A 22,711-nucleotide genomic window follows, 5' to 3' on the forward strand; every position below is an offset into this window, starting at 1 on the left:
TACTAGAAGACCTAGAATTCATTTTGTCTGGTCGTAATATTTTCCTCTAAGAAGGGGTTCGTAGAACGGCAGATTCTAGTGTTGTTGATGAGGCTATCTCATCGTCTCACCCTGACAGATATTAACCTGGCATCCGTATGCTCCTAGGCGTCCATACTTCAGATATGTTTTCATTCACTATAATCACCAATACGTATCAAGTAAGTAGAACTTCTACCGAAAGACCTTTTCGGATAAGGCTTTCTTAATTCGCTGAGTAACTGATCAGCTGTATGACGATGTAACTATGGTGTAACGAGCGAGCGGCTCTTTAATATGTTACCGACCATGGCTTAAGGCTTCTAGTTTTTCTATAGAAGCGGTCGGTTGCATTCCGATTTATCACGTAGCCGTCAGCCCTATAGCCTTTATTCTGGACGTGTAACGACATTTTAAAATGGATAATCAGGGCGACGTAAAAACTTCGTTTGATTGTCCTAGACGGGGACTCTCGCTATGGTCAGCTCATCCCATCGTCCACGTCATGTCCCGTGTTTGGCTCTTCAGCTACAAGGCATTCTCTACTCCCGATGTTTGGGAGGCGAGTACCTAGCCACCAGGACAATTATCCCCGTCCTCGGAGATTGGTCATTGATTCAAAGGGGTCGACTCCGAAATAGACCAATCCTCGGATGTTTCCGACTATTTCAATGGGCAGAGCCTCCATATATATTATATCTTATTCTAACGGCTCCCACTTCGATGGTATCCCTACTATTCCTAGCTACTAGGTAGGTAGCCAAAACATGAGATAATGGCCTTATCTCCTTGGCAGCTATGCTTCCATACAGACTCGAAGTGCCGTGTCCGAACTTGCAACAACAAGAGAATCATTACCAGCACAGTGTTCGCTCCATACTGCGGATACCACATTTGTTCCGTCTGTCTTAAGCAAAAGACGTTTTTCAAGCGTGGTCATGGGGAGGAGCGGATATGCCATCGCCGTAAGTTATCCAACTCCTCCCTTTTCACCCACTTTCTCTAGTCCCTCTCCTACAACACCAACAACCCTAAATACCTCCTTCCCATCTCCCAACTAACACCTCCAGACTCCTGCACCCACCCAACCTGCCACGCCCCGCGCTCCAAAAAACACCCCGACTCGCCCTACTGCACCAAACACGCCTGCAACGCACGATCCTGCGACCAGCCGCGCCAAAGCCCAGCCCAGTACTGCGTCCACCACACCTGCCGCGCCCGCGGCTGCGTCAACGGCGTACACCCACCTACCCCGTCCTCCCATCTCCCAGATGTAGGAGAAGCAGAAACAGACGAGCTGAGAAAACAACATTACTGCCCCGGCCACCAGCCCTGCCAGGCGCGCGGATGCCACAGTCTCGCGTTCCAGGATGTCTCGCATCGCGCGGGGAAATACTGTTTCCGTCACCACTGCGGTGCAGTGGCCGGGTGCGCGGGACAGCGTGTTGATGTTGGGGGAGGGGGAGAGGGGACGGCGAGTGCGTGTCGGGATCACACGTGCGCTTTGTATCCGGCGTGTAGTAAACCCCGTGTCGATGTTGAGGGCGGGTTGTTTTGTAAGAGCCATGAGTGTGCGGAGGGAGGGTGTCGGAAGCAGAGGTATGATTCGGGGAGGACGGGGGTTGTGGGGGTAGGGGTAGGGGCGGGGGTTAGGAGGGGATTAGGGGGAGGAGGAGGAGGAGGAGGGAAGATGGGGAAGGGGGTTTGGTGCGCGGATCATATGTGTATGGCGGCGCTGACGAGACAGGAGGACTGTCCGAATAGACGGGAGGGGACCCCGGCTAATCCGGTGTATTGCGCTGACCATGAGCTCTGCGAGGAGGTTGGGTGTATGGCGTTTTGCGCGGTGAGAGGACGGGGGGTCAGGTCGGCGAGGTGTGAGGAGCGTATGTGGATTACCCCTTTTCTGACCGTTTTCTTTTACACTTGCTCCGTGTGACTGGCTCTTTCCTTATGATACCCGTCTCTGTTAACTTAAATCGCAGACCTAAAATCCAAATGCGCCTTCCCGTCTTGCACTCTCGACGCCGAGGGCAACGCCGCCGCCTGCCGGTATCACGTGTGTCGAGCGAACGGATGTATAACGATGCTCGCTCAGACCATAACGCCGACTTCTGCCCGTACGTCCCTGTTCTGCGATGTCCATCGATGTGTTGAATCCGAGTGCGTTAATCCGCGACTCACTACCACTACCACCACCACCACCATAAACACTACAGCAGCTATACCCGCCGCAGCAACATTGCCACCATGTAGCGGCGGTAACGTGTACTGCGCCGAGCACGTGCACCAGCGCCGCATGGGCTTAGGTGTAGGTTTCAGCTCCGGTCTGTGTCCATGCAGCGGTGGAGGATGCCGCCATACTTTCGGGACTAGATATGGAGGCGCGTGTTGTCGAACTCATGGCGGTAGCAGCGGAGACGATGACGACGATAGCGATGACGATGATACCATTACCGATCGTGGGGGTAGTAGTGGCGCCGGGGTGGGGTTAGACATAGGTCCATGTTTCGGTTGTGGTGGTGGCGGTAAGTGCAGTCAATGTGTAAAATGCTAAAATTTAGGTTGCGGGAGGTAGATAGTGTCAAATAGATCGATGGTTTAAGCATATTCGCCGTGTGTTCGTCTTTCTGTCTAGAGCCGGTACCTAGGTACCTATTTATTGAAACCATAAGATATACTCTAGCACATTAGTATTGCCACAATTCCGCAACGTCGCCAGTCCTCCCCTTCTTCTTGTGTCAAAATACAATTTTCCATAATCCAATCCTGACCAATCACTCGCCTGCCAAACGATCGGTCGCTAAGTAACAACAAACCAACTGAGTTCCATGAATATTCTATATTCCGGGCGTAAGCTCATCGGCTGCGTAATTTACCTATGCCTGCTAATTGCTAATTCTCATCCCTTGCTAATAGTACAATTCCCGTAACATAGAATTCCTGCGAAGCCGTGCCGATCTCGTAACCAATTAACACCATCCTTCGTACTCGTTCATGAATCCTTTCCTGTCATAATACAACTCATGATCTCATTACTTCACATCACAATGCAATCCTTTTCTCTCCCGCCTCCTACTTGGGCAGTACCCGCAGGAACCGGTGGTCCTGCGCCCTGGCGCCCCCTCCCAGATGTACTCGGCCCGGCACTGCTTGGTCCGGGAAGAGTGGGTCTCCTCCTAGGAGTCGAGCTGCTTGGACTGCTCTCAGGGTGACTTGGGTGTCCCGCGGGCGGCACGTACGGAGTTGCCTTGGAGGCCTGTTCATAGCTCGGCGGTGCATCATCCGCGCTGTCATTTATAGGTCTGTGTGTGGTCGAAGCTGGGGGGATCAAGGACCTGACCTGTTGTTGTGGTTGTGGCTGGGGTGTTTGGGCCGATCTTCCTCGGCTAGCCAATGTGCTCGTAGACTGGTTAGCAGAACTCCCCCTAGCAGGTGGTTGAGGGCCCCCACCACCCCTACTGACAGAACCGCCGCGACCGTGACCTCCGCGAGATGGAGTGCCCTGCCGACCTTGCTGTTCAATGAACTGTTCCGAGAGTTGACTTTCGCGGCGACGGGCGGCTTGTTCTGCGCGGTGGCGTTCCTCTTCCTCCTCTTGGAGCTGCAAGGCCAGTGCTAAATCCCTATCCTCTTGTTCATGTTTTGGCGCTACTGGCGAGCTGGGATTTGGTTCGCTGTTGGGGTTGTTATTCCGTGGTCGCCGGCCCTGGACAGTTTGCCATTCACCACCGTGCGCATTGCTGCTCGATCCTGCTTCGGAATGCCACGGGCTCGAGTTGCTCGCAGATGATCGCTGATGCTGGGCGCCACCGACTAGGCGGAAATCGCCGGAGAAAAACTCGGTTCTTTCGCCTCTAACGTCGACCAGTGATTCCCAAACGACTTCATCATGGGTGTAGTAGCCCGCATCTGTAACCAAACTGAAGAGTTTGAGTGTCTGGGGATGTCGATACAGTGTAGAAAAATGATCGTTGCGAAATAGGATAGATACATGCCCCGGTAGGACAGCTTTGGTGATGACCCCGAGACCCCACGGGGTCAGCTGTGTAGCAGATGTCATGAGGAAGGACTTAATAATTATGATGTCTTGGTAAAGTTGCTGTTCCTGTTCGGTGAGACCCATCTCCGAATTACTGAGCTTATCCTCAAGCTCTTCCTCGCGGAATAATATGCTTTGTACATCATCGTAAGAGGTAGCCTGTCTAGTAAAGGCATCGTAGGCTGGATCCTCCTTAGGAGGTAACCAGCCATGTATCAGTGGAATCAAGAATGTAGCATAGAGTTTCATGTCTCGCGTATTCTCGAAAGTCCCAGGGATGAGATCTTCAGAAGGAGGGTTGTATGTTGGGCATGCTTGCTTGTAAGCTGCCATACTTTCAGAGCTTGGTATATACTGCGGGTTCACATTCATGCCGGTATGAAGACCCTTGAGAAAAGAGTATAATTCAGACATATCCGGCAAGGACGCGTTTAGATTGGTGTAGCGATGAGTCACAAGTTCGTCGACGACTGCTTCGAGAAGGAAGTTTAAACTAATTTGTTCGCGGGACCTCAGAGTCTCTACTAGATTTGTGTCTGGTTGGTTGGCTAGGGTTGTGAGTGTAAGCGCATTCACGAGTGCAACTAAAGGGCAAGGTCCGTTGGCATTTTGGACGAGTATCGGCGACTTTCGGGGATTCTTGGCCGCTCTCGGGTCAAACCAATTGATGTTCTTTATCTGGTAAGTTTCCGATTTACCTGTAGCACTTGGTGGTTGAGGTCGCGGGGGTTGCTGCGGTGGATTCTCATTTGATGGTCGTCGGGGTGGTAGACTTGGAGGTACTTCTACAGTAGTTGGCGCAGCCGCTTCTTTCGGTGCCTCGTCATCTGCATCCATAAAGTTCTCCCAAGTGCTTTGCTTTGATAAAGTTCCTGGGACAGGTTCCGGTATAGGCTCATGATCAATTAGATTCCAACCGTCAACAGTCTCAGATTGTGTTTGAATCGGTTGCGTAGCCGGTTGCTTGCCCTTGTTATTAGATCCAATATCATCCCAGGCATGCTGATCGTTAAAAATGTCTTCCGCCTCGCGGGATCTATCTAATGACTGCTGATGTGAAGGCCCCGAAGGCGGATTGCGCCACGGTTGAGATTCGCCGTCTGCATGTAAAGGTACCAGCGATGGAGAGTTCGAGACTGGAGCTGTCGAGGGCACCCTTGACGACAAACCCGAGTCCCAAACATTGCCCTTAGTTTCTTGATCAGGCAAGGGTGGAGCGGGGTGCGGGCTATTAGACGTCCTGGGTTCAACCGGCGTGGGTTGCCATGGGTTTGTACTCGTTTCAGGCTCTGATATATGTAGTTGTGCAAACGGATCGATTGGAACAGGAGGTGGAGGCGGAGGAATTGTAGGAGCGGCAGGAGATTCTTGGTTATCCTGGTTCACTTGGCTTGTCGAGGCGGCTTGAATGGGCTTCCTTTTGAAGGGGTTCGTCTCGAATCGTGTCCCTCCAGGCCAAAGAGATTTTGGCATCTCGTCTGACTTAGGTTCGGGTTCGGGTTCAGGTTCGGTTACAGGTCCGGTTTCTATGCGGTTATTCCCATTACGGTCATCCCAGGGATTCTCTTCGTTTTGATCTTGATGAAAGCTCGGAGTCTTAGAAATGGTGCCAGGTCGAAGTGTATCTGGCACATCTTGCAACGTGTTATCGCTCCCCGCAACCTTTGTGTTACCGATATCACCGCCACCGTATTGGACCGGTGCCGAACTCGAGTTATCCCTTCCCCATACTCTTTCAGAGTCTGATTCGGAGTCGGTAGCAGACCAGAGCTCTTGTCTCACAGCTTGTATACTGACGGCGGGGGGAGGCGTACTGGTATTCACCGAGGTATTGTCGGGTAGCGGTTTTCGTGAGACCATGGTGGTATTTCGGCGAGGCCAATTTGGCCGAAAAACTCTTCAATCGAAGTATAAATCTCGCTAACAGTGGTAGGGTTTCAATCACGAAGGTTGGAATTGCGTCATCACAGCTTTTGCAGTTTGCGTGTTGCTTAGGTAAAATGGCCGTAACAGCCGAAATGAAGGAATATATGAGAGGATATAAACTCGCAGTTGAATAGCTTCTATGGACCACGTTCTAAGTACCTAGGTAGGTAGGTAAGAGTAGCTTTAAGCAATTTTAAGTCTAGAAACTAGAAAGTTGAAAAGAGCGATTATCTTCGTAAAGCACATACATCCAAGTATGTGATGTAGGCAGCAGAATAATTATCTGGTATTTGGTATAGCCGGTAGGGCGGATTGCGGGATGGAGCAAGGGTCTTTACTTAGTTGAACCTTGGAAGCTGACAACAGGAAACAGCCAGCCAATTGTCTTACTAGGAGAAGCCAATGTCGTATCCATGTTGGTAGCATGTGGCGGTGCGGAACAGCTTGACACAAACGTTTATGGCAATATGGATCGTCCAACCACTGCCCTGCAAACCCACATACCATTATAGGGCTTTTTTGGTAAGGGCTTTTCACCTGACCTGACCACTATAAGCTCACTAAACTACTGCTATAAAAACACCTAATAAATAAAAGTATTTATAAAGTATTTAATAAGTAAATAATAAGTAAATAATAAATATTTATTTATAATTTTAAAAACTTATTAAATATATTATTTTAAAATTAAATAAATAATATAAATATTATTTTTAAAGTTTATAATAAAATTTCGAAATTTAAAAAAGTTATTTAACATTTAAAAAAATAATAAATATATAAATACTTAATAAATATTTAATAAATATTTAATAAGCTTTTAATAAATACTTATTTAATTTTAATAATTATTAAGTTTTAATAATTATTTTAATAATTAATTTAATAATTATTTTAATAATTATTTTAATAATTATTTTAATAATTAATTTAATAATTATTTAAATAATTATTTAAATAATTATTAAATTAATTATTTAATTAAATATTTAATTAAATATTTAATTAAATACCTTTAAAGTTGTTATTTTAGGTATTAAGCGCGTTAAAACGCGTTAAAACGCGTAAAATAATAATAATGGTTTATTAAACCTGTAGTGGTCAGGTCAGGTGAAAAGCCCTCACTAAAAAAGCCCTGTAATGGTATGTGGGTCTGCGGGGCAGTGGTTGGACGATCCATACTGCTAACGTTTATTGGTGGCGGATAAACGAATTCGTCAGCTACAACTCGATAACTAGCCACAAGGGATACAACTCAGCCACATCTAGCTACTAGTTCATGACGTAATGAACGATTTCACAACTTGAAAGTTTTACCCAATATGGTGGGTACTATGTTCTTTGTTGCTAAGTACCTGAGTAGCTTTATTGGTACTAGGTAGGTACTAAACATGTTAGTTATGGATCCACTAACCAATTCATAAGTTCTTTGATCGAATTGTGGAATACAGGGGATATTTAGTTCCGCCTGCCAAAGATCCACTTCGGTGATCCTCCGGCGTCCGGGTCTTAGCTAAGCACCCACCTCTTGTTGATATAAACAGCCGATGTCATGGTTACATTGATAAAATCGATGAAATCACTTGATACCCGAGACTTTAAGTGCGAAAACCTCCCAAGATTAGGAACACCTCTTTTTTCATTCCGGGTCCTTATTCTGTTATGCGTAAAGTCGGATTCAAACCCTCTCAATTTCATTAATACTAAGTATCTAGGTACCTAGTAAACTGTTAGGATTGATCATGGCCCTCATTCAAGACTGGCTCCCCGCGAGTCAAGAAAATTACGAGAAAATACTGTTCTGGTGGCAGTTCTACCCACTGGTATGATTCACGACATCAATCCTCTCATTGACCTTTTAGGTACTTAATATTCAGCAGTCAAACTGACCAATTGTACAGATAGGATCAATCCAATGGATCAACTCGTGGTACGGTATGGGAAAGACCTCAGTTCAAAGTAAACTTAATATCCCCGGAAGAATCGCTTGGATGACGATGGAAGTTCCTGGCTTCACCACTCTGTTGTACATTATGAGCACCCTTCCAGCCCAGCACGGCATCACCGACCTGCCGTGGCAAAACAAGGTTCTCGCTGGCCTGTTCGTTATCCATTACACCTATCGCGCCGTCATATTCCCTATCATCCAGCCATCCATGTCTCCTATACATGTGCTCGTCTGGGCCAATGCCATCCTTTTCCAACTATCCAATGCTACCTGCATAGGCAGCTGGCTTGCAGCCTACGGGCCAACTACCCAGGCAGAGTGGAAGGCCCAGAACTGGTCCGTCCTTCAATTCTCTATTGGCCTTGTCCTTTTTTATGTCGGACTTACCGCCAATTACTTCTCCGACGAGGAATTACGAGAGATACGTCGAGGCCAGCTACGGCGTCAGGCGAAACTGAAGCAGCAGGGGAAGACAGTTGACAAGCACTACGAAGTGCCCCAAAACGGGCTGTTCAAGTACATGCTTTACCCTCACTACTTCATGGAATGGGTCGAGTGGTTCGGATACTGGGTTGCTGCCGGTGTTGCTTGCGCCCCCGCGAGATCATTCTTGATTAACGAATTCTTCGCCATGCTACCCCGCGCCGTGTCCGGCGGAAAGTGGTATAAGGAGAAGTTTGGGGAGGACAAAATCAAAGGCAAATACATTATTATCCCTGGTATCTACTAGTTACCTAGGTACCTAGGTATTGATAATGTTCCGAGCTCTCCAGCTTGGATCATATATTGGTCCCTGTACGTACTTATTAATATCGTCACTCCCTACCCACCCCAGTTAAAGATAAAGACGACGCTAGCTCAATATTTAATTTCAATATCGCAACAATTGCGAACAGTTGCCTGGGTGACTTCTCCGTCTCGAATAATACCTAGGTTTCTCAAGCTAAAGAATAAATCACTTACCTCATAATATAGGACAAAGAAACTATACAATTTAAACAGGCATCTTATCATATTACTACAATTACATAACAATGCAATTATTCTTTAACAATAACATTAAAGCTGTGAAGGTGATTAACTTCTATAAATACCCAGGTACCTACCTACCAAGATTCAACCATCTCCTATCTATCACCCAACACAGATCGACTCCCTACAAACCCGTATCTACCTAGACATACTATCCCATTTAACTTACAATGTCTCAGTTACTTCAACTTCTTTCCAATCCATCATATATTCCGGGTTCTAATGTCTTTCCAAATATACAGGGAGCATTAGAAGCTTTAGAAGATCAGTCTGCAGGCCCCAACAATAATAGCAACAACAGCAACGGCAACAATGTCAATAATGACAACAATGTCAACAATGGCAATAATGTCAATAATGGCAACAATATTAACAATATTAACAATGTCAACAATAATAACAATATCAATAATGGCAACAATGTCAATAATGGCAATAATGTCAACAATAATTCTAGCCCCAGTCCCGGTAACGGTTCCGTCAATTTGAAGTCCGCTACAATCACTTTAGTTCGTCATGCAGAAGGTCTGCATAATGCCACTGAAGGTGGGAGATTAATTCCCGATCCGTACTTGACTTCTGTAGGCCTTACCCAGTGCGCTCAAATACAACGACTAGTTCCTCAGGATATAGACATACTCATCGCTTCGCCTATGAAGCGCACCATACAGACAACTATATTTTGCTTTAGTCCAGCTCTCCAGGACGGGTCTAAGAGCATCATTCTAATACCTGATCTCCAAGAAGTAGGCAATAATCCATGTAATATTGGATCGGAGCCCCGAACCATTATCCAAGAATTTGGGGATTTTGTAGATGCTGCTCGTGTTCCTGATGACTGGTACGACAACGCTCGAGGCAACTCAGCTAAGCCAGACGATCTCCTGGCTCGTGCTACCGATGCCAAAGAAAGCATTAGAAACATTATTACCGAATATAGCCGGGCCCACCAAAACCCCCAGAAAATCAACGTGGTCGTCGTTACCCATGGTAGCTTCATAAGATATCTAATTGATGAATACGCAACACCTCAGAGAACCCAGGGGGCCATGTTTCCCAATACAGGCAATAGAACATATCGATTCGCGGATACTAAGCCGTTGAGACTGGTAGAAACAGAGGAAAGTAAAGCCGCTAGGGGCAATGTCCAGGGTGCCTCCCAACAAGAAAACGCGCGAACACAGATTCTTCAGAACAGTTTTGTGAGAAGACAACAAGATGCTCTCGCATCCAACTCAACAATCTTCGATCATTAAAATTAAGACAATCGCGACGTCTACCTATAAATGAGTATGGGAATGTAGGTACTAGGTAGGTAACGGCCTTTTCTATAAGTATTTACCTAGTAGACTGGGTAAGTGAGGCTTCTGTCATTCAGATAAGACACCTCCCACCTACCTATATAGGTACCTACATACCATAATGTAGTATTTGAAAATACGATTGCCTACCTATGCAGATAGATAGATAGATACATAGGTATCTATATTGAATCTTTAGTTCTATGTAGCTAGATAATTCATTCATATCCACCAACGCGTACAAGAACCCCAGGACTCAATCACTTCTCTGGATCACATCACATGTAAAGCTAAAAGTACCTTAAACCCTTGTAACTAACCTAACTACTTACCTACCTAGATACCTATCTAAATCACGATTTATATTTCCAAATTTGAAATGTTGTTCGTGCAGGGAAAGAGGAGTTCCAAGTCGTATGGTACCTAGACAGCGAAAGGCGTGATTGATTCATACATTCCGTACAATTCCAAGAAATCCCAACCTTAAGCCGCCCCCCTATTCTCATTACATTATCATTATATATCTTTCTACGTAGTGAATCCACACCTATCCTTCGAATTTAACCCCCAGGTAAAATTCCATAATTACCCCTGATTACTAGGTAAACACCTCCACCGAGTAATCGGTCATATCCCCGAATCATCCTGCAGAACCCCTTTCGCCGCCACATAGCTCTGCCACTTCGCACACGTCGAGTCGATACTACTCGTATCGCACAGCGGCGGGATCTCCGCCTCGCGCTCCACGACCTGCAGCCCGAACCCTTGCGATGCGTGCCAGCCGATATGGCAGTGCATGAGCCATACCCCCGGATTGTCCGTCACGAACCCGATAACCAGGAACCCGTTCGCGGGCAACATCGCGACGTCGCGTCTCGGTGGGTTCGTAAGCTGTAATGGCGTCGTCGCGGTGTAATTCGCATTGGCCTCCTGCGCGAGCACGAAGAAATCGTGCCCGTGGAGGTGGATCGGGTGCGTGAGCCCGAGGGCCGCGGCGCCGTTCTCGATTACGAAGTATACCCATGCGTCTTTTTCGTTAAGCTCTACGACGTTGCTGGATGTTTTGAAGACGGTAGTGTCGAGGAGACTTTGCTGGAGGGTGGGGACGCCCCAGTCGGAGAGTAGGTCTGTGCCGTCGAGTGTCCATTTGAACATCCCAGTCGTGGTGGAGGTGTAGCTGAGGTTGAAGTCTTTCTTTGTGGTGGGGCTGGAGACGTCCAGGGGTACGTAGGGGACTAGTTTGGACATTGGCTCGTCGTGGCAGTCTTCTGTATAGGGGTATGGCGTTGAGGTTGGTGTTGCGCTTGAGGAGGTGTCGTATCGTATGATACCCCTAATGTCGTCCGCCATCTCGTTTTGGGCACTGCATGCCATGTCTGGGTATGCGCGTAGCCAGAAGTCGCCTTTGCCCTGGTCTGCTTCGACGATGATATCGTAACGCTGTCCTATGCCGATGCTTAGAACTTCTGTCGTGTAAGGTTTGATTGGAACTAAGTCTGCGGCGATGACTTTCATCTTATGGTTATCGATCATGAACTTGTAGTGAGTATCGATAGCTCCGTTTACTAGACGAATTCGGTGTCGTTTGCCGTCTGAAAATATGGTTTCGAACCTCTTTCCTCCGCTGCCATAGATGTTCGTTCCGTTTATCAGACCGTTCTGTGCCGGAGGTGGGCTACCAGCTGAAGCTGTACTCCATAAAGCATCGGTCGTATTATGAAACCAATCGTTGAGGAATAAGACGCCCTTATCCTCGTCATATGGGGCTGAGCATGGCCCATGAATGACGATTCCACCAAAAACTCCATTCCAAGCTTGTGTCGCAAAGTGGCTGTGGTACCAACTATGTCCATATTGTTCGGCTCGAAACTTGTATGTGATAGAGTCTCCAGGCGCGACGGGACACTGGGTGATGGACGCTACACCATCGTTCTGCGTCGTGTAGTTCTGCCTTAGACCATGCCAGTGCTGACGACCTGTTAGCGACCTAAAGAGACGTCCAGGACGACGATACTCACGATGCTAGTGCCGTTATTCTCTAGCGCGTTATGTACATGTACGATAACGTTGTCTCCCCAATCCGCAGTGATCGTAGGTCCCGGCACCGATCCATTGACCGTCAAGACTATGCGTTCAACCCCATCGACTGCCGCTGTACCATTTTGAATTTGAAGCCAATATTCTCTCGTGACACCAGTATCTGGTATCTCGTCGTACCAGTTTGTAGTTAATGAGTGGTCGCCCCAGCACTTGGGACTGTTAGATGGATGAAAATTACATTTACCAATATTGTTGTGGCAGTGTCTCCTATGGATTGAAGATGCAGAAACGAGTGAAGTAGCAAAGAGCGTAGTGATAGCGGACCAAAACATTGACGGCCGCATCTTTAAGGATTGTAATATTAAGATATATCTAAAAGAAATAAACGAGTGTCATGGACTTAAGTGACGTCCTATCTGGCATAGAGAATCGATATCATCACTACCGCGATCTCCTAAGAACGAACACAATCATGATAGATATACTATTGCCATCCAGCTTTGACGTAAAATTCAGCCCACCATAGCGTCGTGTCCACTCCTATCGATTATACGACCACGATGTCTAACCACTCAATCTAGACCTCCCGTGAGTGATCTCTATCCGAAGCTATCGTGACAGTGGCTAAGCTTAATGGCACGGTTTTAAACTATATACACCTGAATTGCTACGTTTAGAGGGCACCATGCGGTTTAGGGGTAGGGAATAATCGTTACCGACTGCTTGGGCACGGTTGAAGCCGCGGAGATATAGTCTGAAAAGGGGTTAGTTAGTAGGCTAGGAGGATTTGACTAGCTCTACGATATAAGCGAATACGGTCCAAGTTATCCTGTTACAGCCGATAAAACTTGATTTTGGGCGTTGTTAGTTGCATCATTAACCAATTTGGACTTTCTCGACCTGAAACATATACAACTCTGTTATATTTTCAAAAGAAAACCCGTATTTTTCTCTCAAGGAAATTGACTAAAATGCTAAATATCACCAGTTCGCTTAAGAAAAGCTCCTCAATGCATATTTTATCCTAGCATGTAGATACCTAGTTTACTGGTGTCGGGCTAGGAAATAAGGCAACTTCGGATTCAATAAATAGTTATGACAGCTTGGCCCCGGCATACCGATCTAACCAATACTGAACATATTTAGCGGATGTTTTTGGTCTACTGTTGCGCTAGACAGTTAAACTCATCGAATTGATGTTAAGGTATTGTTCAGACTTGTGCTAGCGAGTGCGGGAACATACGTAACCCCTGCATATGAAATCTATAAAACATCGCCTTATCTAATAAATGGTTCGGTTAATAACCGAGATCTTCATCTTCAAGCTTTTCAAGCAACTTGACGTTTCCAAAATCGGTAGCGGCGATATACTGGGTCATTCAGGACTCAGATATGTGAAAATTAATACAAGTATATAACTTCGTCTATATTCTTTCCTTTTATTATTGAAGAGTTAACTTAGAAGACGGGTTGATTACATAACAGTTCTGCGGGATTAGGTAATATTAGATTAGGTCAGCCAAACGCGCATTATATAATCGAACAATCAGATTAGGTCATCTTCCCCTTGAAAAACTATACCGTTCATAATGCAAGAGACCTGGCATTGTAGGGTGATACTCACTGAATAAGCTACCGACAAAGCAGGATTCATGACTCTAGTCAATTCCCTAGGTAATACCCATTACAATGTATTTTCTAGATAGGTAGTGCACTGAAGAAGTTTTTCTTGTAGCATATTGCGACGCTTCACAGCACCTAAAGATAATCTGAATAATAATAGTATGTATGAGTCACGTCTTGAATAATACTAGGTACTCATCCATCGATCTCTATAATTATTTATTCAGGTTGTCGAAGGGGCTGAACCGTGAGACACGCCCTCTGCCCAGTCTTTGATTAGATAAGCAAGTGCTTCATTGGTACTGTTTTGAGTCTAGGCTAAAATTGAGACCTAATGGTGATCCGCCCACTAAACCTTAGTGAGTGACCCCTATAATTTAAGCCTATTTAGGGAATTGAGCCACTAAAGAAAAAAGGCACACCGTGCAACAATATTTCATTCTACACCATTAATATCCTGATTACCTACGTAATAAAGGAGCAGCACTCTACGGGACTTCATAGGAACATCAACACCAACTTGCACATGACTTATCTATTATGATGTTGTCCTGTTGTTCTGACCCATAATTAACTCCATAGTTGATTGATTCCAATGCATTGATGGTAAGAGAAGCTATTGGCTTCTTGTCCTACATCTAGAGAGATCTTGTTGGTTCGACTGTGCCGCAGTGGGCAACATCATTATCCTATCCTGACATCTGTACATTTTGTAGATCTTTAGCATTGTTTTCGGTCGATTAATTTCCAATGTCTCTTTTCCAATTTAATTCGGCACATGGCGAAGGTCTTCTCATTATTGCCATAGATCTCTCCCGCTTCTTTCGCCCTCATGAACTACGAAATGGTCATTTCTATGTTACGGATAGAAGTGGGTTTATTGGTGCTATCTATTCTGCTTACTTACTTCCTTATCACGTTTAGATCGGAGAGACGATGTCAAGAGAGTACTTTGCTCAAAAAATTCCCCCTAGTCAGCGTTCGTGATGAATGGTTTAATAGTCTACGAACGACGTTTCGATCCCTATCCAAGACGGCAGAATGGGCTTCTGAGGGATACTTCAAGGTGATATTCCTTGGCTTTGTAAATTCTTCTTGGGTGGTCTGACATTATGCCAAGTTCATCAAGCGGGATTTACCATACCTCATTCCAACTATGGACCGAGGACCAGTGATAGTCCTCCCAACAGAACAAATGAAGGTTTTGGAAAAACTACCTGATGACCAATTAGATGTCTTTAGTACCCTCCAGGAGCAGATACAAGCAAGGTACACTATTCGAGACCAAAGGGTCGTTCTCGATCCTTACCACCGATACCTCATCCCTAGCCAGCTTACGCGAAAGCTCGATACACTTACGGGTCCAATGCTTACCGAACTTGAAGATGCATTTAAATCCTCGTGGGGCACTGACTCCAAATGGACGGAGGTTACGATATGGAAAGCATGTTTCCACGTTGTCGCTAGAGCTGCGAATTCTGCTCTATGTGGCTCTCCTTTATGTACGTCCTCCACGGTACGGACAGCTAAATTTTTAGCTAACACCACCTACCCCTAAGGCAGTGATGAGAAATATCTGGCAAGTTTAGAAGGCCAGTCTGTCGCACTATTTGGTGGCGCAATGTTGATTAACATCACACCAAAATTGTTAAGACCTGTCATGGGATACTTGGTTAAGCTGTGGTGTGCGTACTACGCCAGGAAGTTTACGAAGATATGCGCTCCTTATGTCGAAGCGAGAATCAGGGAGACAATCCATTCAAAGTTCCAGGTCGGAAACGGCAATAAATCAGAGGTAAAAATAAATCATTGGCTATGTCCTTTACGTCGGTAAGCTAACTTCAGATATAGAAAGATGCGCTTCAGCTCATCATCGACGAAGCAATTTCCCGCGATGATGATACGCAACTATCGGTACAGCTGATTTCTGATCGCCTTCTTATCACCAACAATGTATCTCTACATGGTACGACATCAACATTACACAATCTCATATCAAGCCTAGTCACCTCTGACCCGTCTTTGGGGTATATCGAGGCTTTGCGACAGGAGTGCGACAAGGCGTTAAGTGATGCTGGTGGGACGTGGAACTCAGAAGCAATTCGGAAACTGAAACTCGTAGACTCTGCAATTCGAGATTCTATGAGAGTAGCACCTTTTGCTTCCATAGCTATGGCTCGGGCAGTGCGTTGTGTCTCCTCTCCGTGATTCTACTTATTTTCCTAACACATTTCTCGATATAGGTGGTTGACCCGAGTGGCATATCGATCGAGAACGGAAAGTCTCGTGTTCTTGTCCCCCAAGGCACAATTCTCGCCCTACCAATGGAGAGTATTCATTGCGATGAAACTATATACCCTGACGCACGTCAATTTGACCCCTTCCGGTTTGTGAAGACTAAAAGCGAAGGTAGCGACAGCACGTCAGATGGGCTGAGATACGAAACAATCAAGCCTACAACCACCCCAGACGATCACTTCTTTGGCTTCGGCACTAGCAAGAACCCGTGTCCAGGTCGTTTCCTTGCGGTTCATGAGATAAAATTGATCGTAGCATACCTGTTGACTAATTACGATATTGAATACACCGAAGCAAGACCTCAACTTACGGATCTCCTGGCGATGAAGATTCCAGATATGAAAACCGTTATACGGGTGCGAAAACGCTGTATTTAAAGAGAATTATCGCCTGTGAGAATTTGCCTAGGTATACTCACCCACTAACCTTACACACAGAAGCCCCCATTTTTCTCGCTAAAACTCACTGACTTTGCAAATTTCTAGAAAATTTCAAAAAAGAATCGCACAATTTCTATGACAAGAAATTTCCATAAAAACACTTTCAATGAATACTATAAACTTCAATCATTTTATTTGAAGTCTTATATACGTTTTGTACGTGTAAGAAACCACCCCAATTGAGATGAAAGGAATCTGTTATAGATGTCTAGATCATGGGGAGCTATACGCTAGAGCTTAGGTAGATATGGCGGGCTTTAGCGCTATAGCCGCCTGTAATTAGCGCTTCCCTATGAAAAATAGTACTGGAAGTTGACGTTGCTGCGCTGTTGCGCAACATAAGAGATGGCGGGGTAAAATGTACTTAGGAAATGCTTAAGTAAGGTGGGGTAATTGATTAAGTAATCGAAAACTTCTGCTGACTAAGTCAATGCAAACTGAAATTTCTTAATAAGCATCAATTACCTAATATTGTTCTGCTTATATAATATTGTCGGATGGTTGGCCCTAGGGGGTGACCAAGCAGAACCAGTTCGTTAGGTACAGATTTTATGTTTCTGGAGACTAGAGCGATAACTGAGAGTGTATACATACGATATCTGGAACGAGTCATCTTCAGTGCTCGAAGATACCTAGGTACCTATGGACACTCGGCAGTTGAGAATACGTTAACAGCTCGCGATCCAAATTGGGGCTACTATGTAGTATTATGATAGGGTCATCGAGGACCAGTTTCTACTTGGACCTGATTGTAATCTCTTTCAAAGAAAGAATTCAGCTAGGATTAAGATAGTTGTGTCACGAAAGCGTCGCAAATCCCAAAGGTCCTTTTTACAGTGCCAATTAAGATCGGGAATTGCCTATTATAGTATATATCTTGCGCTAAAACCATGACTTGGTAGCGATGAATCCTCTAGGATTTGGTGGATATCTGCTGTAACTGAGGAAATTGATCCACTAAAGCTAGTTGTAATAAAGTGCGGATGATTTGTTAAATCACACTGTCTTTACCTATGAGTGAAATGTTGACCTAGACTTTGTATGAGGTAAAGTACATGCCAGCATAGATAATAACTTACTGATACGCATGAAGGCTAGACTTTTATACCTACCTTGGATGCATGTCCAGGTGAAGTGGGTAGCATCGTAAGTAATTGTAAGCCAAACCTAGTTATCTGAAGAATTCTCCTTGTTACCAACCTTACATAGAGGTACCAAGCATGTCCACAACTGCGCATCCATTCAAGTATTTATAGCATTTATTAGAAGTCGTCGCAACATACGGGCTAGTATGACACTTTAATGTAGAAATACAGGTGTCATTAGCTTTCTAAAGTTAGAAACAAGTCGAGTCGTTTCCACTAGCTACTCGGTTATTGAACGTGTCGACATCTGAACAGCTTATAATTCCCCCGGAACTTCAAGTTGAGCTGAACTAACTTTGCTAACTTTACATCCTTCTTCAATGTAATAAATTAACGAAGTATGAGGCTCATCTGTATCTGCAACTAAGCCGCATGACTCCGGCTACCAGGGGGGACCTGTGTCTTATATGCAGGAACCCTTACAGATAGCCAATCATCGTCCAGTTTACCTTCTGGATCAGGTAATTATATATAAGATGGCGCCAATCGGATAGGTACCTATAACAATCGCCTACCAGGTACCTACTGACCTTTGCACTTGTATTATACGGCGACATGTTTCGTGGCAACTTGAATTAAGATGATTGCTTTGCGGGAGAAGTTTCCTACAAGTTAACTAAATGATGACATTGAGAGAATCCTACTCCAATCTACTAAGACATCGCAGCATATGTCATGAAAAAGAACCGCAGGAAACTACTCTTAAATTTGCGTTCTCGTGATCTTGGGGCTTAGTGATGGTCTTGTTGAGATCTGATATTGATTACTCAGCGCACTATCGAAATTGAAGGATTTTATTCTAGAAGTCATATTTAGGAGGAGTTTCTGCCGTTGTATTTTATTTTGAAAGGGGGATGTTGACCTCTCTGACAGGATGCCGTAGGGTTGTCTCCACCTGCTCCAACAGGGTTACCTCCTCTGTCGGCAACGATAGTCCCATTTTTGAAAATTTCGACTCTGTATGGATGCCCAATATTATGCAGTCAAGCAATCCGACATCGTTATTATCGGATAGCAATAAACTGGAACATATATATCTTATTTGGCTTTATCACGAGCTTTGGTTTATGTAGGTATGTGTCAGTTATCAATTTATGTTCATATCTTCATTCGATTTGATGATGTACAGCATGCCGTGAAATGCTACCTATGCATGGTCTGTACAACATGATAACAAACCAACATTTTTTTGTTTAAAACCGACATCGGAATTAGGGCATTAGCCATCTGAAATCACGTTGGCTGCTCTGGCCGGATTCTTATTGAGCCGAGCCGTATAAACACGCGCTTCTATTCTTGGCCTTCGATCGTGGTGCCTTTGCCTCATTCACCTCTCGTAATCATCATTCGGTGTTAGGTCTCAAATATGAGTCCCCACTTATATATGACTAGGGGGAGGGTTCCAGTAAGCTGTACTGCCTGACTGCTCATTCTGTTACATTTCCATCTGGTTCCCTTTCCGTGGGAACATTCCCGGGTTGGGGAACAATGGACGCTGCGTATAGCTTCCGATGCATTTGAGAAGTGATGAAAAGCTGGCTTGAGAGGATACGCTTCCGAATTGTGAGCCAATCAGTATCATGGGTATGCAAGATGTCCCACTGAAATTCGCAAATATCCACTGTTACTGTCGGCGGTCGCCCAGGCGGCTCCACGATGGTGGGATGGGGTTGGCGAGAAGCGGGGATGGGAGGATCCTTTAACGACCATTCTCTCACGCTCTCCATGTGGGGTTCATACGGCGTCTTGGTAATCGGTAGAGGATCAATCGGTGCCTTGCGTGCTCAGTCAAGTCCTAGGTTACGGTGTAGGATGTCGTCCTGGAGGGCGTGGACTAGAGCCTTATTCCCGGCCCATTTGCAGGAGGTATGTTTGCCTTATATGGTAATATGATCGACGCGGATGATGGCTGCGGCTACGGCTTTCGCTTCCTACGTCGCTATGCGTCGGTATTATCGAACGAACGAGATCCATTAAAATGTTGCTTGACCGATTCCGTAGACGCATGGAGACGGATGCTCTTCCAGCCAATTTTTTTTTTTTCATTTCTGTATACTGGATTACCGCCTCTTTTAATATCTTTTCACCTCCGATTCATCTCCCGCCTCTTTGGAAAACCTAGGGCTTTAATACCACCTTACCATAGCAGAATATCCTAATCGAGTCAAGGATCATACTATAGATGGTACCTCGTTATGGCAGAGACAGAGTTTTCGGAGTTCGGCCTCGGGCCACAGATATATCGCGAACATACAAGTGCTTCGCGAGCTTCGAGGGGTATCCGTGGACGCGATGGTGGTTTAAGCCATTTTGCGGATCTAGTCCAGAGTATCAGCAACCAGGATGCAGAAGCTAGATACAAAGCTGAAGAGGCAGATAACAGGTTGCCGACAGATGACTCGCCAGATCCGAGTCAATTCCAAGGTGCGGAGGGAAAGACGATAATATCATGGGAACCCAACGACAAGGAAAATCCGTATAATTGGCCTAGAGTCAGTATAATGTACCCCTTATGGCAGCAACGCTAACCTCAGAAATAGTGGCGGAAGAACCTTATTCTTGTGACCACAATGACGACCGTTCTCAATAGCACGATGGGAAGCTCATTGCCGAGTATGGCTATCCCCTACATGATGAAAGAATGGGAAGTTACTTCTCAAACACAGTCTATCCTCCCAATATCCACATTCTTAATGGGTTACGTCTTCGGTCCAATTGTCTGTAAGTTACTCCTGGTTCTTTTAATCAAATATGAAGATGGTTTCCTTCCCAAAAAGAGGCATAATCGAACATGTTATGTTAATTGGTTTCATTTTAAGGGGGCCCGCTAAGCGAACACATCGGGCGTCGGATTCTCTCCACGGGAGCTTTTGTCATGCTCATGGTTTGGACTCTTGCCTGCGCGCTCGCTCCGAATTGGCCAGCAATGCTAGTATTCCGATATTTAGTTGGAGTATGCGCATCGGCACCGATCGCAGTCGTCACTGGTCAGCTCGCCGACATCTATAACGATTCAATTACCCGTGGTCGAGCCATGTCTTGGTTCATGGTTGTGAGTATCTAAGCTTGTATCTCCTTTCATCATAAACTGATTTCTGTTTCTCTTAGTTCACTATCTTTGGCCCACTACTCGCTCCGATCATATCTGGATTCTGCTCGACGAGGATTGGGTGGCGATGGACTTTCTGGATTGCCTTGATGGTTGCTGGCGCGACATCAATACTGGTGATATTCCTCCCTGAAACATATGCGCCTGTGCTCCTCACCCGACGAGCAAGAAAGATCCGAAAAGCGGATCCTAAGGCGCAAGTTTACTCTGCTTTTGAGCTTGAGCCGCACGACATGAAGCAGTTAGTTACGAGAGTTCTCACCCGACCAATCCGGATGATCCTTACCGAACTCATCGTCACTGCGACGTGCCTTTATCTTTCGCTAGTTTATGCAATTTTCTACATGAGCTTCCAAGCGTTCCCCATCATATTTCAAGATGTCTATGGGCTGTCACCAGGAGTTACCGGTTTGTGTTATCTTCCCATTGGACTTGGTGCAGTTCTTGCGCTACCGGTCTTCTTTACTTATGACAATATTCTTCTTAATGCTCAAGCTCGTGGTGAACCATGGTCAAAAAAAGAGGAGTTCCGCCGTGTTCCACTGGCTACTCTCGGCGGCCCATTATTCGTTATATCACTATTCTGGCTTGGCTGGTCGGCACGATCAGATGTGTCATTTGTGGTACCGATGTTAGCTGGTATTCCTTTTGGTGCAGGTTTCAGTATGTACACTTTTTCGATATTCGCTAATTTCTTACATACCTTAATTGTGCTGTTTTTCAGATCCTCGAAGATGTGGGCGCACAAAGACCTAGCAACTCGCAAAAACCTCCAACTTCCAGCAAGTAATCATTGCTAATAAGTCTTTCGCAGTGTTAATCTTCATGGCGCTGCTTAATTACATCACAGATGCCTATGAGATATTCGCTGCAAGCGCTAATGCTGCTGCGAGTTCCTGCCGTTCCGTCTTCGCAGTCGCCCTCCCGTTTGCGACAATCCCTATGTTCGACCGTCTTGGCATCAGCGGGGCATGCAGTTTGCTCGGTGGGTTAAGTCTATGCATGTGTGTCATCCCCTTCATATTCATCTGGAAAGGAGCGGCGATCCGAGAAAGGTCCAAGTTCTGCATCGCGCTCAAGGAGCAAAAACTGGAAATGGAGCGGAGACATGAGGAACAGCAAAGGAGAAAAGCTAGGGCGGCTGCTAGTCCTGGTGTGTTAGATGACAAAGAAACGATTTAACGTTTTAATGATGGCAATTATGTATTATGATATTATGAATTGGAACACGAAGGGTTCATCTCCATTCGCCTCTGGTAAACCCTCCAGGATGGTGGATGGTGGATGGTATAGGTACCTACCTAACTAGTAGGTACCTAGGTAGGTAATCGTACATAATACATAATAAAACGAGCATTATTATAATACCTACATTATCACGAAAAAGGTATTTCCGGATATATGAATTTCGCGCGACAATATCTACGTAGGTACCAATCTAGAAAGCGTGTTGGTAGCAGTAAATGGAATGAACAAAATAAGTCATAAAAAACAACCCATGGAGACTATGCTCTAAACTATCCCCTGTACCGTCTATATTGGTAGCTTACACGTGATAGAGAGGGTGGTAGATGCCAGTTGCGCAACACAAGGGATAGTTCTGATTTCGCATTTTCCGTCGCCGGAAAAGGGGTTGTTGGGGGCACAGAGACGCGTGGCGTAGATGCTAGAAGCCCATATGACGTGAGAGTGAAATATATAACTCAATAAGCAGGAATTATATTTATTTCAAGCCATGTATTCGACTTCTATTCATTTAATAACTACATTTTGCGAGCAAATGAACTTG

At 45.5% G+C, this 22,711-nt stretch overlaps 7 protein-coding genes across 7 annotated transcripts; 5 read left to right on the forward strand and 2 right to left on the reverse strand.

The window, feature by feature from the left end:
• Positions 1-793: 793 nt before the first annotated feature.
• GGS22DRAFT_188242 (uncharacterized protein) lies at positions 794-2,575 on the forward strand (the record flags this gene model as incomplete). Its single annotated transcript, XM_047964706.1, has 3 exons — positions 794-983; positions 1,089-1,904; positions 2,004-2,575. The coding sequence occupies 3 exons, from the start codon at positions 794-796 to the stop codon at positions 2,573-2,575; spliced, it is 1,578 nt and encodes a 525-aa protein (XP_047818798.1).
• Positions 2,576-2,650: 75 nt separating this feature from the next.
• On the reverse strand, positions 2,651-6,052 carry GGS22DRAFT_136561 (uncharacterized protein). Its single transcript, XM_047958604.1, has one exon. The coding sequence runs from the start codon at positions 5,918-5,920 to the stop codon at positions 3,059-3,061; it is 2,862 nt and encodes a 953-aa protein (XP_047818799.1). The 5' UTR covers positions 5,921-6,052; the 3' UTR covers positions 2,651-3,058.
• A 1,270-nt stretch (positions 6,053-7,322) lies between these two features.
• GGS22DRAFT_136567 (3-oxo-5-alpha-steroid 4-dehydrogenase) lies at positions 7,323-8,728 on the forward strand. Its single transcript, XM_047958605.1, has 3 exons — positions 7,323-7,364; positions 7,412-7,809; positions 7,888-8,728. The coding sequence occupies exons 2-3, from the start codon at positions 7,729-7,731 to the stop codon at positions 8,662-8,664; spliced, it is 858 nt and encodes a 285-aa protein (XP_047818800.1). The 5' UTR covers positions 7,323-7,364; positions 7,412-7,728; the 3' UTR covers positions 8,665-8,728.
• A 386-nt stretch (positions 8,729-9,114) lies between these two features.
• Positions 9,115-10,222, forward strand: GGS22DRAFT_200068 (histidine phosphatase superfamily; the record flags this gene model as incomplete). Its single annotated transcript, XM_047966387.1, has 1 exon — positions 9,115-10,222. The coding sequence occupies exon 1, from the start codon at positions 9,137-9,139 to the stop codon at positions 10,220-10,222; it is 1,086 nt and encodes a 361-aa protein (XP_047818801.1). The 5' UTR covers positions 9,115-9,136.
• A 672-nt stretch (positions 10,223-10,894) lies between these two features.
• Positions 10,895-12,651, reverse strand: GGS22DRAFT_200070 (putative multicopper oxidase; the record flags this gene model as incomplete). The annotated part of the gene is made up of 2 exons (XM_047966388.1): positions 10,895-12,235; positions 12,286-12,651. The coding sequence occupies 2 exons, from the start codon at positions 12,649-12,651 to the stop codon at positions 10,895-10,897; spliced, it is 1,707 nt and encodes a 568-aa protein (XP_047818802.1).
• Positions 12,652-14,762: 2,111 nt separating this feature from the next.
• On the forward strand, positions 14,763-16,605 carry GGS22DRAFT_200072 (cytochrome P450; the record flags this gene model as incomplete). Its single annotated transcript, XM_047966389.1, has 5 exons — positions 14,763-14,801; positions 15,051-15,432; positions 15,490-15,725; positions 15,782-16,114; positions 16,174-16,605. 5 exons carry the CDS (start codon positions 14,763-14,765, stop codon positions 16,603-16,605), a joined length of 1,422 nt encoding a protein of 473 aa, XP_047818803.1.
• Positions 16,606-19,774: 3,169 nt separating this feature from the next.
• GGS22DRAFT_136577 (major facilitator superfamily transporter) lies at positions 19,775-22,162 on the forward strand. The gene is made up of 5 exons (XM_047958606.1): positions 19,775-20,305; positions 20,354-20,534; positions 20,633-20,865; positions 20,922-21,585; positions 21,737-22,162. Exons 1-5 carry the CDS (start codon positions 20,009-20,011, stop codon positions 22,102-22,104), a joined length of 1,743 nt encoding a protein of 580 aa, XP_047818804.1. The 5' UTR covers positions 19,775-20,008; the 3' UTR covers positions 22,105-22,162.
• Positions 22,163-22,711: the final 549 nt, after the last annotated feature.

The sequence above is a fragment of the Annulohypoxylon maeteangense genome, assembly GCF_022496945.1.
Source record: "Annulohypoxylon maeteangense strain CBS 123835 unplaced genomic scaffold GGS22scaffold_8, whole genome shotgun sequence".
Classification (NCBI taxonomy): domain Eukaryota; kingdom Fungi; phylum Ascomycota; class Sordariomycetes; order Xylariales; family Hypoxylaceae; genus Annulohypoxylon; species Annulohypoxylon maeteangense.